This window comes from Macaca nemestrina, chromosome 1, assembly GCF_043159975.1.
Source record: "Macaca nemestrina isolate mMacNem1 chromosome 1, mMacNem.hap1, whole genome shotgun sequence".
Taxonomy (NCBI): domain Eukaryota; kingdom Metazoa; phylum Chordata; class Mammalia; order Primates; family Cercopithecidae; genus Macaca; species Macaca nemestrina.
In genome coordinates, this window is record NC_092125.1 from 170,953,268 (window position 1) to 170,969,937 (window position 16,670).

The 16,670-nt window shown below is 41.4% G+C and overlaps 1 protein-coding gene across 15 annotated transcripts in view; it reads left to right on the forward strand.

The window, feature by feature from the left end:
* The first annotated feature begins 9,189 nt into the window (after window positions 1-9,189).
* LOC105495176 (dedicator of cytokinesis 7) overlaps window positions 9,190-16,670 on the forward strand; it is a 234,095-nt gene continuing 226,614 nt past the window's right edge. For 14 of the 15 annotated variants that reach the window (XM_024797039.2, XM_024797040.2, XM_024797041.2 and 11 more), the window contains exon 1: window positions 9,191-9,339. In XM_024797039.2, coding sequence (XP_024652807.1) covers window positions 9,302-9,339 — 38 coding nt within the window. In that variant the 5' untranslated portion in view covers window positions 9,191-9,301. Of the gene's footprint in view, window positions 9,340-16,670 lie in introns of all 15 variants that reach the window. The other variant, XM_071092128.1, reaches the window with a different exon arrangement.

Below are 16,670 nucleotides of genomic sequence, written 5' to 3' on the forward strand. Positions count from 1 at the left end.
GCGATTCTCCTGCCTCAGCCTCCCAAGTAGCTGGGACTACAGGTGCCCACCAACATGCCTGGCTAATTTTTGTATTTTTTAATAAAGACAGGGTTTTATCATGTTGGCCAGGCTGGTCTCGAACTCCTGACCTCAGGTGATCCACCCACCTCAGACTCCCAAAGTGCTGGGATTACAGGTGTGAGCCACCGCACCCAGACAAACCAATTTCTTATAATAACTCTGTCTCTGTCTCTCTCTCTGTGTATATATACACACACACATGTGTATATATATACACACACACACAAACATATATCCTGTGGCTTTTGTTTCTCTAGAGAACCCAGATTAAACAGTATATCTCTTAAGTCTATTTTATTTTTAATAACAGCTTTATTGAGATATAATTCACATGCCATATAACTTACCCATTTAGTGTACAATTTGTAATTTTCAGTGTATTCAGAGTTGTACAACCATCACAATTAATTTTAGAACATTTTTATCACTCCAGAAAAGAAACTCTATACCCATTAGCAGTCATATCCCATTCCCCCTTCCTCCCAGCTACTGGGAACAAATCTAGTTTCTGTTTGTATGGATTTGTCTATAGTGGACATTTCATGTAAATGAAATTGTACAATGTGTTCTCTTTTGTGACTGGATTACTTCAATCAGCATAATGTTTTCAAGGTCCATCCATATTGCAGCACATATCAGTATTTTATTTCTGGAATAATATCCCTGTATTAGTTCATTCTCACGCTGCTATGAAGAAATACCAGAGACTGGGTAATTTATAAAGGAAAGAAGCTTAATTTACTCACAGTTTCACATAGCTGGGGAGACCTCAGGAAACTTACAATCATGGCGGAAGGCATCTCTTCACAGGGCAGCAGGAGAGAGAATGAGTGCAAGCAGGGGAAATGCCAGATGGTTATAAAACCATCAGGTCTTGTGAGACTGACTATCCCCAGAACAGCATGGGAGAAACCACCATGATCTGATTACCTCCACCTGGACATGTGGGGATTAAAGTTCAAGATGAGATTTTGGGTGGGGACATAGCCAAATCACATCAATCCCATTGAATGGATACATATTTTATTTATCCTTTCATCAGTTGATGGACATTAGGGTTGTTTCTACTTTTTGGCTATTATGAATTATGCTTTTATGAATATTGGTGTACAAGTTTTTGTATCTAGCTATCAATCTATCTATCTTCATTTCTCTTGGGTATATTTCTAGGAGTGGAGTTTCTGGGTCATATAGTACCTTATGTTTAACCTTTTAAGGAGCTGTTAGAATGTTTTCCAAAGTGACTTCACCATATTACCTTCCTGCCAGTTGTATATGAGAACTCCAATTTCTCCACATCCTCATCAACTCTTATTACTCTCCATCCTTTTGATTCTAGTCAGTCTAGTGGCTGTGAAGTGGCATCTCACTATGGTTTTAATTTGCATTTCCCCGATGTATACTGATGTTGATCATCTTTTTTTTTTTTTTTTTTAAGATGAAGTCTCATGGAGTCTCGCTCTGTCGCCCAGGCTGCACTGCAGTGGCGCGATCTCGGCTCACTGCAAGCTCCACCTCCTGGGTTCACACCATTCTCCTGCCTCAGCCTCCCGAGTAGCTGGGACTACAGGCGCCCACCACCACACCCGGCTAATTTCTTGTATTTTTAGTAGAGACAGGGTTTCACCGTGTTAGCCAGGATGGTCTTGATCTCCTGACCTCGTGATCTGCCTGCCTTAGCCTCCCAAAGTGCTGGGATTACAGGCATGAGCCACCACACCTGGTTGATCATCTTTTTATATGTGTGTTGGCCATCTGTATATGCATATTTTCTTCGGAGAAACGTCTATTCCAATTGTTTGCCAAGTTTAAAATTGGGTTGTCTTTTTATTATTGACTTATAAGAGTTCTTTATATATATATTCTAGATGTAAGTTTCTAGATAAATGATTTGCAAAAATTTTCTCCCATTCTGTGGGTGGTCTTTTCAATTTCTTGATGGTGTCCTTTGAAGCACAAAAACTTTACATTTTGATCCTGTCCAATTTACCTCTTGTTGCTTATATACTTACTCTACTTTTAATCTTTTTTATTCCTTGAAATTTATTTGTTAAAGGAACTAGGTCATTATGTCCTGTAAAATTTCCTGTATTTTGAATTTTGCTAATTTTAACCCAAGAGTATTATGTGACATGTTCCTCCATCTTCTGTATTTTCTATAAACAGAACCAGCATTAGCTTTAAATATCCAGGAATGTTTCATAGGCCATGCTGTATACATCCTACACATCTTCTACAGATGTATCGTCTTACACTCCCTTCTTACATCATGTGATGAAGCACATAGTGCCCCTGGTGTGTTTGACTGGTTGACTCTGCGTGTGTGTGTGTGTTTGATGTTAAGATTGGTCAGTGGGTTCTGGTCTTATCAGCCTGATCCAGCCATTTAAAGTTCCCCACTAGGCTCTTATCTAATGGTTTAGCAGCAATGATCTTTGGATCAGTGCTGTCCAACAGACCTTCCTATGATAATGGAAATGTTCTGTCTGTATACCGTCCAGTATGGCAGCCCTTAGCCAGCTGTGGCTTCCTGAATACTTAAAATATGCCTAATAAAACTGAAAATTCAAATTTTTGTTTTATTTAATAAATTTAAGTGGCTACATATGGCTTGTGGCTATGGTATTGGACTATACAGGTTTAGCTTCATTATTTCATCTGAGTCTGCATTTCTCAGCTGAAATTCTTTTAAAAGAATTTTACTTAATCAAATATGACTACCTTGAAATATAGTTGTGATATTGTGAAATCTATACTTGGTCTTCATCCTATTTCCTGGCATAAAACTCATAAAATCCTTGGGATTGCCAAAGGAATAAATTTTTTGGTATGCTAACGAAATGACTGGTGGCTGGCAGCTCCTGTGTAGCTTCAGGATGGGGGCTGGTAAAAGCCAATTAGAGTTTTGGGACTGGTATGGTTTGGCTCTGTGTCCCCACCTAATTCTCATCTTGTAGCTCCCTTAATTCCCATGTGTTGTGGGAGGAACCTGGTGGGAGATTACTGAATCACGGGGGTGGGTCTTTCCCGTGCTGTTGTTGTGATTGTGAATAGGTCTCAAAAGATCTGATGGTTTTAAAAACGGGAGTTTCTTTGCACAGGCTCTCTTTGCCTGCTGCCATCCATGTAAGATGTGACTTGCTCCTCCTTGCCTTCTGCCATGATTGTAAGACCTTTCCAGCCAGGTGGAACTGTAAGTCCATTAAACCTCTTACTTTTGTAAATTGCCCAGTCTTGAGTATGTCTTTATCAGCAGTGTGAAAACAGATTAATACATGACTTTTTAGCCCTACCACCTAATCTCCAGGAAGGGGAGAGGGGCTGAAGATTAAGTTGATCATCAGTGGCCAGTGATTTAGTTGATCATGCCTCTGTCATGAGGCCTCCATCAAAACCCAGAGGGCTGAACACGTAGAGGTTTCTGGAGGGTGGTGCACCTAGAGAATGCATGGAAGCTCTGTGCTCCTTCCCACATGCCTCGCCCTATGCATCTTTTCTACTTATCCTTTGTAATATTTTTTATAATAAACTGGTATATACTAGCATTTCCCTGTGTTCTGCTCTAGTATATTAATCAAACCCAAGGAAAAGGGTTGTGGGAACCCCAATTTACAGTCAGTCAAAGCACTGGTAGAACAACCTGTGGCTTGCAATTGGCACTGGAAGTGGGGGGTAGTCTTGTGGGACCAAGCCCTCAACCTGTGGGATCTGACGCTAACTCCAACTAGACAGTGTCAGAACTGAACTCCAGGTAGATTCCAGAACTCCAGAACTGAATTGGAGGAGACTCGACTGGTGTCTGCTGCAGAACTGATTGCTTGCTTGATGTATGGGGAAAAAATCCCACATATCTGGTGTCAGAAGCATGTTGTGAAAGTATGGGAAAAACTGTTTTTTTTCTACTGATATAATAGTACATTGAGGAAAAACTTTATGGACCTAATTTTAAAGTAGACACTGAGTGTGCATTGTGGGTCATTTTGACTCAGGTGGTCTGGCCTTTTGGTCTTTCCCAATTCTGTAAAGCAGCAGAACCATGAGGTGCAAATACGTTCTATTCTGGCAAGATTGCTATTGTAGTCTCTGCATCACTTTCACGGGATCTGTAATAGACACTATTGGTACCCTGTACTTCATCCATGGCTCCTTTCTGATTTTAGGTGCAGCTGTGGTGATAATTCTCAGGGGCACTGATAGCTGGCCAGCAGAAACACACACCATGTCTCTTAGCTTTTTGTAGCATTAAGTGTGCGGGCAGTTAATATCCCAAGAGTAAACCTTTAACTAAGGGATCTAGAAGGCATCATGTAAATACTCAGCCTCAGAGAGACAATTCTGAGATGCATTCTACACCTTACACAGGTCGCAGGCAGGATTGAGCCTCAGGTGCCTACAGTGGTAACACCTCAGCAACACTATTTACTAGCTCTCCCTCCTCTGTTCTACTCTCTCCACCTCCTCGTTCCAGCTTCTTAGCATCACTTCCTAATAAACTACCTGCATCCAAGCCTCAAGCTCTATTTTTGGGGAAATATAAATTAAGGCAGTGATATGGTTAGGCTTTGTGTCCCCATCCAAATCTCATCTTGAATTGTAGTCCCCATAATCCGCATGTGTCAAAGGAGAGACCAGGTGGAGGTAACTGAATCATGGCGGCAGTTTCCCCCATGCTGTTCTTATAATAGTGAGTGAGTTCTCAGGAGATCTGATGGTTTTATAAGGACTCTTCCCCCTTTGCCTGGCAGTTTTCCTTCCTGCTACTTTGTGAAGAAGCTGCCTTGCTCCCCCTTCACCTTCCACCATGGTTGTAAATTTCCTGTGGCCTCCCCAGTCATGCTGAACTGTGAGTCAATTAAACCCCTTTCCTTTATAAATTCCCAGTCTTGGGCAGTTCTTTATAGCAGTATGAAAACGGATTAATACAGGTAGGATCTAAAAATACTTTAGTTCATGGCATTTATTCACTCAAAAACATTTACTAAGTTATTATAATGGACCAGGCAGCGTATTAGATACTGGAAATATAGCGGTGAACAAGAGATCAAGTTCAATGGGGTGCAAAGATTAACAGGCAATACTTGAATAGTGTAGTGAGTATTACAACAAAGTAAACGTGGGTGCTATTAGTTGTGAAGTATGGCCAGGTTTAGGACCCCTTAATTTCCCCCTGCAAAAATTACACTTGCTAGATATTGAGAGGAAGTGAAGCACAGAGGACAAAGTCAAGCAAAAGCATCTGTAGCTCAGATTTAGTGTCCAACTCCTAGGCTTTAGTTTGGTATTGAGGTAAACCCATATATCATGCCCCAGTTCTCCCTTTCTCTGGGCCACATTCATTTGGCCTTGCTAGAGGCTTCCAAAGGAAGAAGCTCCATGTCGATCTTATTGTATGAAACCAGTGGTATTTCATAAAAGCCCGTGCCTGAAGAAAGGAACCATTCCCTATGCTCCCCCAAATCCCAAAAGAGAACACATTCTGCCTGCAAAGCCAAAACTTTATCCGTCATGACCCGAAAACTCTTATTCCTTTGTACTGTAGCCTTAGACCCTTGACCAAGCCCCTCCACAATCCTCCTTGGTGCTATATTAAAGCGAGTAGACCTAAGTTCGATAAAGGTTAGAATGCCAAAGTCATAATTTTCCCACCTTCTTTTCCCTTTTCTTTTTTTTCTGTCATATCCCTAAGTTTTCTGCTTGAGGGACTTAGTGCCCTGGTATGTCTAATGAAAACTGTTCTGAGGCTTTGTTACCTAAAACTCACTGTTTTGAGCATAGGCTGCCAAATTGGTCCTGGTTCTGGCAAGTAGTTTCTTTGTATCTTTCCATCAGTGGGGAGCTTGGGCCCTGAATTCTGAATTAGGTCACTCATGCTCTCTGAGTTACAGCCAGCCTTTCTGCTAGGTTATGTAACATGGCTAAGGACAGGGTTAAACTCCATCCAATTTTTAACACCTCATATCTGAGAAGTGGTGCTATCAAGAATTTATATGCACTCCGATAGCTTTCTTAATTTTTCCCGTCTCAGCATGCAACTTACTATTTACTTACTTTTCTCTTCTACCAGACCCTAAACTCTTTGAGGACAGAAATATGGTGCTATTTACTATTATATTTCCAGGGTCTAGTATAGTAGGTACTTAATGAATGTTAGTTGACTGAATGAAGTCCTGTATCAGCTAAGACTGAATTGCTAATGAAAGCAAATCTTATGAAAAACCAGCCACTCCCATCAAAAAAAATTCCAGCACATTTTTAGCTCATGTAACTACAAAGTCCAAGGCTCAAGTCATGTTATATTCTAAGGAGCTTGTCTTTTTCAATATTTTTGCTCTCCTCTCTGCTCTGTTTGGCTTCATTCTCAGGTAGGCCTTCTTTAGATAGAGTGCCCTGGTATACCAAATGCAATTTCTAATTCTGGTTGGGCCCGATTGTCTTGGTTTGATTCATGTGCCTATCCCTAAATCAGTCACAGAAGCCAGAGGAGGGTGCTGCTTTGCTTGGTCAGGCCTAGGTCAAAAGACTCTTGAAACTGAGGGTGGTGGAGTGAGCTCCCCAAAAGTATAGTGGATTGACGTGTGTGTGTGTGTAGGGGGTGGTATAGGCAGCATGGATGCTAGGCAGCTAAAGCAATTCCACCTTCACTCCCATTGCTGCATTCCATATCTTTTCCTGACATTGAAACCCTGTGGGGCAGGGATACCAGCCCACATGACTTGGTCTGTGACCACCAGCTCTTCCCCAGAGGTGGGGGTCACCCTTCCTGCTTAGAGTGGTCCCCAGACTCTGCATTACCCTGCTTACAGCGTGGTCCTGCTTGTCCTCTTCCCGCTCTAAATGTTTCCAGTAAGCTGCACAGTACATGCAAAGTCCTTTCAGACACTTTGGCAACGAGTGAGTCATGTATACAAAGAACTATTCAAAGCAAAATGTGGCCAGTTCTCTAAGAGAGTAGTGAAAAGATGTTTGGAGAGCAGAGATAAAGGCATGCAACATCTGGCTGGGAGTATGAGAGCAGACAACCAATTCAGGGACTATCAAACACCCAGGACAAGCTTAAGTATAGGATGAATAATGACAGTAACAGTGATAATAATAACAACAGCTGACACATATAGTACTTACCATGAGCCAGGCCCTGTTCTAAGAACTTTATATTAATCAATTCAATAAATCTTCATAACACCCTTTCAAGTAGATATAATTATTTTCCTCCTTTTAGAGACGAGGTTAAGTAACTTGCCTAAGGTTACAGAGTTAAGAAAGTGGCAAAATAAGTCTGGGTTCCTATCACAGAGGATCTTAAAAGCCAGGTACAGTGATAGCCTTGACTTACAGTCTGTGAGTTCCTGGTTCATCTTTCCCAATGGACTCAAACATTCTGAGAGCAGGTCTGTGTCTAGTTCACCTTTGTGTTTTTTAGAACACCTAGGTGGGCTCTATACTTAGGTAGAAGCCAAATATCTGTCCTCTTTGAACAGACTATCTTTTCCCTTAGTAAACAAGCATCTGAAAACAGTGTGTTACTGCAGGGCGCCCTGGCGAGAGCCTGTGGTACTAGCTACTCCTCCAAAGACTGAGGCAAGAGGATTGCTTGAGCCTAGGAGTTTTAGGCTGCTGTACCCTTTGCATTCCATGCTTGAGCAACACACAGGGATTCTGTCTCAAATAAATAAATAAATAAGTGCAACGTGTTACTGGAATGAGCATTGTTATATACATACACAGTCTTCCACAGAAGCTACAGTACTAGACAGGAAGTTACGGATCTGACTAATTGAGGCTTTCACCTCTGACTCAGTGTGTGACTCTGGCAAGTGACCTAATGGCTCCAAGCTACAGATTTTCCAACGGTAAAAGAGAGGAAAACAGGTATCCAACATATTCCACCAGGACATACTGAGAATAACAACAATAAATAAATACACATATTAAGTTCTTGAAATACTTGAGGAAAGGTACTACAAGAAACCAAATTTCAGTAATCAACAGATATGCATTAGGTGCCAAATATTCTGGACATTATGGGATTACCACAGAACAGATGAAAACAGACCTCTGCTAGTCTCTATTTTATAGGCTATTATGGACAAGGTCAGTTTCAGTGGTCAACACAGAGATTATTTAACAGAACATCAAAAAGGGGGTGAACGTTAGAGCTCACCTGGATTTTTTATATATCTATAAATATACATTATATGTATTTATATTTATATACATATATTTATGTATTTATTTTATTTATATATTTCATTTCATTTAATATATATTTTAAGTTATACATATTTTATAAATATACATAAATAATAAATTAATTATATATATATATATATATATATATATATATATATGTATGAGAGAGAGACAGACAGAGAAACCCAAAAGGGGGAAATAATACGGAAACAACTGCCCTAAAAGAACAGGCTCTGGGTTTGAGTCTCTGTGGAAGAGTTTACCATCTGTGCGACCTGGGACCAGTCACTTAGCTTTTCTGAGTCAATTTCCTTCCCTCTAAAATGGGGATAGTAACGATCTACTTCAAAGCGCTCATGTTTGAAAAACTTTAATCCAGTGGCTGGCTAAGCACCAGAAGTCAGCTATTACTATTGTTATCTCTGCAGGAGCAAGGTATTTTCTGACCCTTTCTCTATAAGAAAAACCACTGTTTCTCCAGTTATACCACATTCATGAGGCCGAAGCAGAAACCCAAGTGCTTTAAAAAGCTCGGAGACGGCTGCTGCAGAAACATGAACCCGGTCATCCAGGCCGGTAGAGCACAGCCCCCTCCGCAAAGCCCACCTTCCATTTCCTTCCCTTCCATTTCGGGAAAGCCAAGCTCCCCCTACGCATTCGGTTATCTTATTTTCTTGCCTCGCCAGGTCGCTGGCCTGTCTCTGGCTTCTCTCCGCGACCTCTCGGTCGAGCAGGCTCCGCGGCAGCGAAGCGGCTAGGGCTGGGGCCTCGCTTCCTCAGCGCTCCGTTCTACCCCTCGGCTCCCGCCGGCCGCAGCTGCCTTCCGAAGCCTGGGTTCCCGCCGGGATTGACGCGCTGGGGGAGGAGCGGTTTCTCGGTGCGCGCCTCTAAGGAACATTACGGCAGGGCTCGTTCCCGGCTCCGGCCGCCAGCCCCAGCCTCCCAGGTCCGGAGCCGGGACTGGCGGAGGCCGCGAGGGAGGGAGCACGAGCAAGGAGGCACGCGCCCGCCGGTCCGCGCCCAGCCCGCCGCCGCCGCCTCAGCAACCATGGCCGAGCGCCGCGCCTTCGCCCAGAAGATCAGCAGGTAAATCTCGGGCGTGGGGCGCGCCGCCGCCGCCGGAGAAAGAGCCGCGGAGTCCTCCCAGGCCGGGCCTTAGAGGCGGGTGGGTGTGGCGAGGCCGGCACCGGGATCCCGCGGCCTGGCCCGCGGCGGGGCGGAAGGGGTTCGGGGTGGTTGAGGGGGTAGCGGAGGCCTCGCGCCGCCCTACAACCCCGGTCTTCAGCCCGCGTCCGCCGCTGAGCCTCGGCCGGGAGCAGAGAGGGCCGCGGACGCCAGCCAGCGCGCCCGCCTCCGCCTGCTCCTCGGCGGCCCGGGCCTGGACTTTCCCGACGGTTTATTTAATGGAAGGGCGGGTGGGGGAGCTCGTCGGCCGCTTCCCGAATTCTTTGTGTCCCCACCCCCGGGCTTGTCGGGGGCCGCCGCGGCGTTTCGCCCCCTCCCCTCTCTCCGCCCACCCCCTGTTGGCCCCTAGAGGGTGCGGGGTCCGCCCTCCTCTCCACCCCAACAAAAGGAGAAATGCGCGACGGCTCGGGGCGGGTGGGAGGCCGCCCCTCCTTCACGCTTCTCGCTCTTCCTGAGAAATCTGACAGAAACCCTCTTTGCACCCTGGGGCCAGGTTCAAAGTGGGCTTGTGCGTCCAGGATTGCAAACGTGTGGACAGAATGAAAAGTTGAGAGCTGCGGGTTGCACCTTCGGTGTGCAGCTGCCAAATCCCTGATGGATTGCAGGCTGAAGCTCGTTCTGAGTTCGCCTGTGAATTTGACTGTGCGCCTGTGTTTCTCAGAGCACCCGAGGAAGATGGATGATAGGCAATGTTCTTTATACACTGGCTTTCTCTCATATGTTAGCAGTCCTGAAGTAAAGCAAGTGATCAAGGTGGAGGTTTCAAAGCCTTTCACCTACTTGGGGTGGTTGGTTGCCACCTTTCTCCCACCCGCCAAATAAGAATTGAATGACAGAGGATTCTAATATTTGTAGAATTTCTTTGTGGAGTGTACTTATGTATGAGACAGTGGACATTTTTGTTTTAATAAAATCATGTTTGTGTGAATTATGATGTCCCAAGAAAAGAAGCATTCAGATTAAATTACCTTTTTTGTTTTTGGACAGTTGTATTTCTGTGACTCTGAGTCTTTCTGGTTTGTTGACATTTCTTAAAAAATTTTGGGCCGGATGCAGTGGCTCACGCCTGTAATCCCAGCAGTTTGGGAGGCCGAGGCAGGAGGATCGCTTGAGGCCAGGAGTTCAAGACCAGCCTGGGCAACATAGCGAGCCCCCCCCTCCCTACCCCATCTCTGCAAAAAAAAATTAGCCAGGTGTGGTGTCACACCTGTAGTCCTAGCTAGTTTCGAGGCAGAGGCTTTTTTTTTTTCTTTCTTTCTTTCCAGAGTTCTGGCACATATTTTTTTCCTTAAGGGACAAAATATCTAGTGTTTAAGAACATGGGCTCTACTGTCAGACTCCGACATGGGTTCAAATCCTGACTGATATTTTCTAACTTGGGACTTTGGCCAAGTTGTTGGGCCAATTTCCGTTTCCTCATCTGGCAAATGAGAATATTAATAGGACCCAGCTCATAGTGTTGTTGTGAACATTAAATGGCATAATTTGTGTAATGTGTGTAAGATAGTACATGGCCTATACTACCTGTCATCAAACACTTGTAGTAATTAGTTTCTCCCAGGGAGTTGTGATGACAGGACTTTTTTTTTTTTGTAAAATAACTAGGTCTTACTTCTGATGGTGATGTCATTAAAAAATGTTATTACTTGACATGTATTCCTAGTATTAATTTCTCTTATTAGAACCAGAAATTTATCCCTGAAAACATCATACTGATAAAGTAAGTGCACATTAGAGACTTGGATGTGAAATTGTGTGTCTATTAGTGGAGTTTACCACCAGATGGGACAGGACAAACCACAAGAAAAAAAGAGAATCAGTTGTGCAAAACAACACAAAATGCAAATAAGAACAGCTTTCTAAGAAGTTATAAAATTAAGTAAGGTCACATGAATGAAGAGATGTGCACTTATTGGACAGACAGGAGGTGGATATGGTAGTGATTGGTGATTGGACATGCAAGGTGAGGCAGATTGAGGAATCTGGGATGACATCCTAAGTTGGGCAACCACGTGGATGTTGGTGACAGTCTTTGGGGTAAGGGAGTACAGGAGGAAAAAGAGTTTGAGATTGGGAGATGCAAGTGGGATGGAGATGATGATTCAGTTTTGGAGTTGTTAATTTTGAGGGGCTCATGAATCACTCAGAGAGAAATATCTGTTTGGTTTTTGGTGCAGGTTGAAGGTGCAGAAGAGAGATTGGGCTGGAGATCTGGATTTGAGAGTTATCAGCAAGTAGATTGTATTTGGAGCTGGGGGGTGGGTGGGGGTTGATGAGATTGTCCAGTGAGAATGTGCAGACTTAACTTGGAAGGAACACCAAAGACAGAACTGCTATGAGTAATGAATTATTAACTGCTTATTGTGAATGAAAGGTTCTTCCTTGTTATCAAATATGATTGAATAATACTTAATACTTCTGAATCAATTAGTGTTCTGCTTTTTAGTTTTCTATTAGAGGGAAGTATATAGCACAAATTCTGGAGATGAACTTCCTGGGTTTGACACCCCAGCACAGCCACTCATTGGGTAAACATGGCCAAGTTACTTGACCACACTTCTGCCTCATTTTCACAATCTAGAAAATGAGGATGATAGTAAGACTTAACCTCGTAGGGTTTTTGTGAGGATTAAATGAATTGATACCTCTAAAGTACTTAGAACAGTGCTCTGTGTAAGTGTCTAGTATCAACTATTTTTTACTACAGTATTTATAATGTGGTTTAGGACTTTTGTTGGAAATGATAATCCTTTTCATAGTATGCATATATGAAATTTGTTGCTCTGTGAAAAGCCTGTTGCTGTTTGGGACCTTATTTCTTTTCAAAGCTTTGTGATTGTTCAGAAACCTTCACTTTAAAAAAAAATTATAATGATCTTCTTTCTGTCTCAGTTATTTTTTAGCCCTTTGCATTTAGTGCAGTTACTTTTTGAGGCTGTAATTTGGTGATTTCTGAAGGCTCTTTATTCTTATATCACTAATTATACTGTTTACTTCAGCTCACCATAGAAAAGCAGCATGTGTATTTTGTCCATATCAAGTAGTTGTCTTTTTATGTGTGTATCCCCTTTGCTTTTTGAGGATAAGGCCCATGGATTTATGAAATGTTGACTGTAGATAAATTGTCTAGGATTTTGTTGGGATTATTTTGTCCTGTTGCTTGATACTCAGCAGTAATGATGAACATTTGTGTACACTTAAAGCACTTTTTACTGCATTCTTATCTTCATAATCCAGAGAGGCAGAAAATGTACTAAAGAATATAGGATCTGGGATCAGATTGCACAGGTTGAAATTCTGCGTATATCACAGAAAAATGGGGATAACAGCCTCAATAAAGTTAATGTGATGATTACATGAGTTAATACATGTGTAAGTGAGCTAATACAGTTCTAATAATGCATTAGTACTGTGTCTAGAACATAAGCATTCAAAAATGTTAGCCACTACTATTATTACTTCTATATTACTTACTGTTATTGTTATCATTTTCTAGATGGGGAATTGAGGCCTAAAAACAGCAATTGTATTTGCCTGAATTGGGATTCAAATCCTAGTTCTCTGATTTCAGATTTTTTTTTTTTTTTTTTTTGAGATGGAGTTTTGCTCTTTCGCCCAGGCTGAAGTGAAGTGGCACAATCTTGGCTCACTGCAACCTCCACACTGCCCCCCTACCCCCGTCCCCCACTCCCGGGTTCAAGTGGTTCCATAGCTCACCACCACGCCCAGCTAATTTTTGTATTTTTAGTAGTAAGAGGGTTTTACCATGTTTGCCAGGCTGGTCTCGAACTCCTGACCTCAGGTTATCCGCCCGCCTTGGCCTCCCAAAGTGCTAGGATTACAGGCGTGAGCCACCTTGCCCAGCCTGATTTCAGATCTTACGCTTTTTTTTTTCTTGAGATAGGGTCTTGCTCTGTTGCCCAGGCTGGAGTGTAGTGGTTCAGTCTTGGCTCACTGCAGATTCTGCCCCTGGGTTCAGGCGATTCTCCCACCTCAGCCTCCCAAGTAGCTGGGACTATGGGCACTATGCCTGGCTAATTTTTGCATTTTTTTGTAGAGACGGGGTTTCGCCATGTTGCCTAGGCTGGTCTTGAATTCCGGGGCTAAAGTGATCTGCCCACCTCGGCCTCCCAAAGTGCTGGGATTACAGTCATGAGCTACCATGCCTGGCCTACTGTTTTTATTTGACTATGTTTTTTTTTTCTGCAAAATATTTTCTGTAGTAGTTCCAGGTTTCCTAACAGTGTCACTGCTACTATCCCAAAAGTGATGCCAGCTTTCTTAGTCCTTCCTTTGTTAACTGGGTATCATTTTGCTGCATAAGCAGCATAATTTAATGAAAGGTTTCCATCAGATCTTTATTTCTGAGGGAAAATCTTACATGGGTGTGATTTCCTGGATATAGACTTATTTAACACCTCGGATGTTTTTAGTCTTGTATGTGTTAGTAACTCTGTACAGATGGGCCCAGTCTTTCAATCTACAAAATCTACTTTGTTCAATTCATAGTTCCATATATTACCAACTACTTCAGCACTGCCTGTTTTATCTCGCTGGACACATAATCTTCCCTGATCTTTTGTTGTATTCATCTCAGTAATTCTTAATGCTGAATAGCTAACCTGCTTCTTGCTCCTAAGCTGCAGAATAATGTTAAAGAGAGACTAGAACATTTCAGAGTTCATCTTTATGTCTCAATAGCTTGCCATTTGAGATGAGATTTACCGTAAGTCATTTCTCTTATTTAACAATTTCATTTCTCTACCTCATCTTACTGAAAAGTTTGAGACTACCATTAGTCCTTCATTTTAACCTTAGAATACTACTCTCTCAATATGTGATTTAACCATCTTTCTCCCTTGAGCCTGAAAGGTCTCTTGTTCCTAAAACTTACCCATTTTATTGTACTTCAAAATTCTCTCTTGCCCCCTCTCTCAGAGTCTTGATTCCACAAATTTCCCGTTCTAACATCTTCAATCTACTCCTTTTTGTGGACCTTTCCCTTAAACCATAAGACTTACTATGTCTTTCTCATCAAAAAACAAAGATCTATTGAGTGTTTGGCGTTTTCAGCTGCCAACCAAACATTCCTTTCCTTGTCACATTTCTCCTATGTATGTGATATAGTCATGGCTACTTACTGTTTATTCTCTTCCTCATCAATTCTTGGGCTATATAGTTGGGCTTACCTTATGTCTAGAATTATAGGGCTCTTGAGGGCTAGGAACCTTTGACTTTTTTCTTTTCTTCGTCACTGATTTCATGAGTTATTTTTTTTAAAAGTTACATTTCTTATGTCCCTCCACCCCCTTCCCTATTTTTGTACTGCTTTTCAGAGCTCTTTGATGGCAAGTCTGGTCTTGACTTTTTGTCTCCAGTGCTTCACACAGATCCTATGGATACCTGACACGTAAGATGAAGCATCCTTCATTATTTCACTTCTAGATGACCCTAGAAAACTACTAACTGATATAGTCCCTCCCTCCTGTAATTCAAGTGTATTGCAAATTAAGTCTCCCTAAAACACAGCTTTCATCATGGCATTGTGCAGTTCAAGAATATAAGTGGCTTCTTACAGTGTTAAAGCCAAACCCTTGCTTGGATTTTAAAGTTAACTGTGACCTGGTCCTCCTTTTGTTGACTTACTCTCTAGTTTACATATTGTCCTCCAGTCAGTCTGGTGTTTTCACTGTACCTCCACAAATGCTATGCTCGTTTCCATCTCTGTAACCCTTGTGCTGTTTTTTTTTTCTTTTAGATACATTCTTCCTTTTCTTTCCTGAATCTTGCCTCTTCTTAAGACTACTCCAGTCCACTATTCTGACTTTTGGGATAACCATTTCCTTGCTTTCTTTAATGTTACCATCTGTGAATGCATTGCTAAGCAAAATGTTTTCTTCTCTTTTTGAAATCATTCGGGTGGAATCGTATTGTGTGTATGCTTCTCTGTCTTGCTTCTTTGCAAAAAATTATAATTTGTGAGATAGATTAATTAATGATATTCCGAGTAGTTGAAGTTCATTCCTTTTCATTGCTTTGTAGTATTTCATTGCATAAATATACCACAATTCATTCTATAGTAGGTGATCATTTGTATTGTTTCCAGTTTTTTACTATTACAAACAATGTTTCTATGAACACTCCTATACAAATATTCAGGTATATGTATGCTTGAGTTTCTGTAGGGTATAGCCACCCTTGCAATTTCTGAGTCATAGATGGCAATCTTTATTGCTACAGGAATGTTTATTAGGTAGTGCCAAACTTATTTCTAAAGTGTTCGTAGAAATTTACAATCTCACAACAATGTTGCTTTACATCAATGCCATTACTTGGTTTGGCCAACTTTTTCATTTTTGCCACGATGTGGTAGATGCACAATGCTATCTCATTGTAAGTTTTAATTTTTATTTTATTACTAATGAGGTTGAGCTCTGTTTTGTATGTTTACTGATCATTTGGATTTCTTCTTTTATAAATCAATTATTTAAATCTTTTGCTGTTATCCCCCTCCTCCATTGTTTTTTCCCTTTGGTTTTTTTTTAAATTGATTTTGTGTGAGTACTTTACATACAGTCTGTGTATTAGTTGTTTATTGATTATATGTGTAGCAAATACCTTTTTCCACCCTGTGGCTTGTTTTTCATTGTTTTAATGGAGTCTTATGAAAGCTCTAAGTTCTTAGTTTTAATACAGTTTAACTTACCAGTCTTTTTTAATGGTTATTACTTTATGGGTCTTAAGAAATATTTTATTACTCTGAGATATTAAGATATTCATCCATATTATCATGAATTTGTAGTTACTCCCTTTTTATTTAGGTTTATATTCCACCTTGATATGTGTATGGTGTGAAATTTTAATTTTTTTCTAAATGTATTATTCTTTCCCCATTAATCTGCCCTGCCGCCTCTGTTGTAGATTAAAAAAATTAATTTTAATATTTGTGGGTACATAGTATGCACATTTATTTATGGGGTACATAAGATATTTTGATAGAGGCATACAATGTATAAGAATCACATCAGGGTAAATGGGGTATCTATCATCTCAAGCATTTATGTTGTGTAACAAACGATCCAGTTCTTTTAATTATTTTTAAAATGTACGTTGAAATTATCTGTTATAGATTATATATCCTTATTTGTGGGTCTTTTTCTGGGATCTCTGTTTTGTTCCATTGGTCTGGTTATACAGTATTTTTTTTATAAATTATAAATAATCTTAGTTAT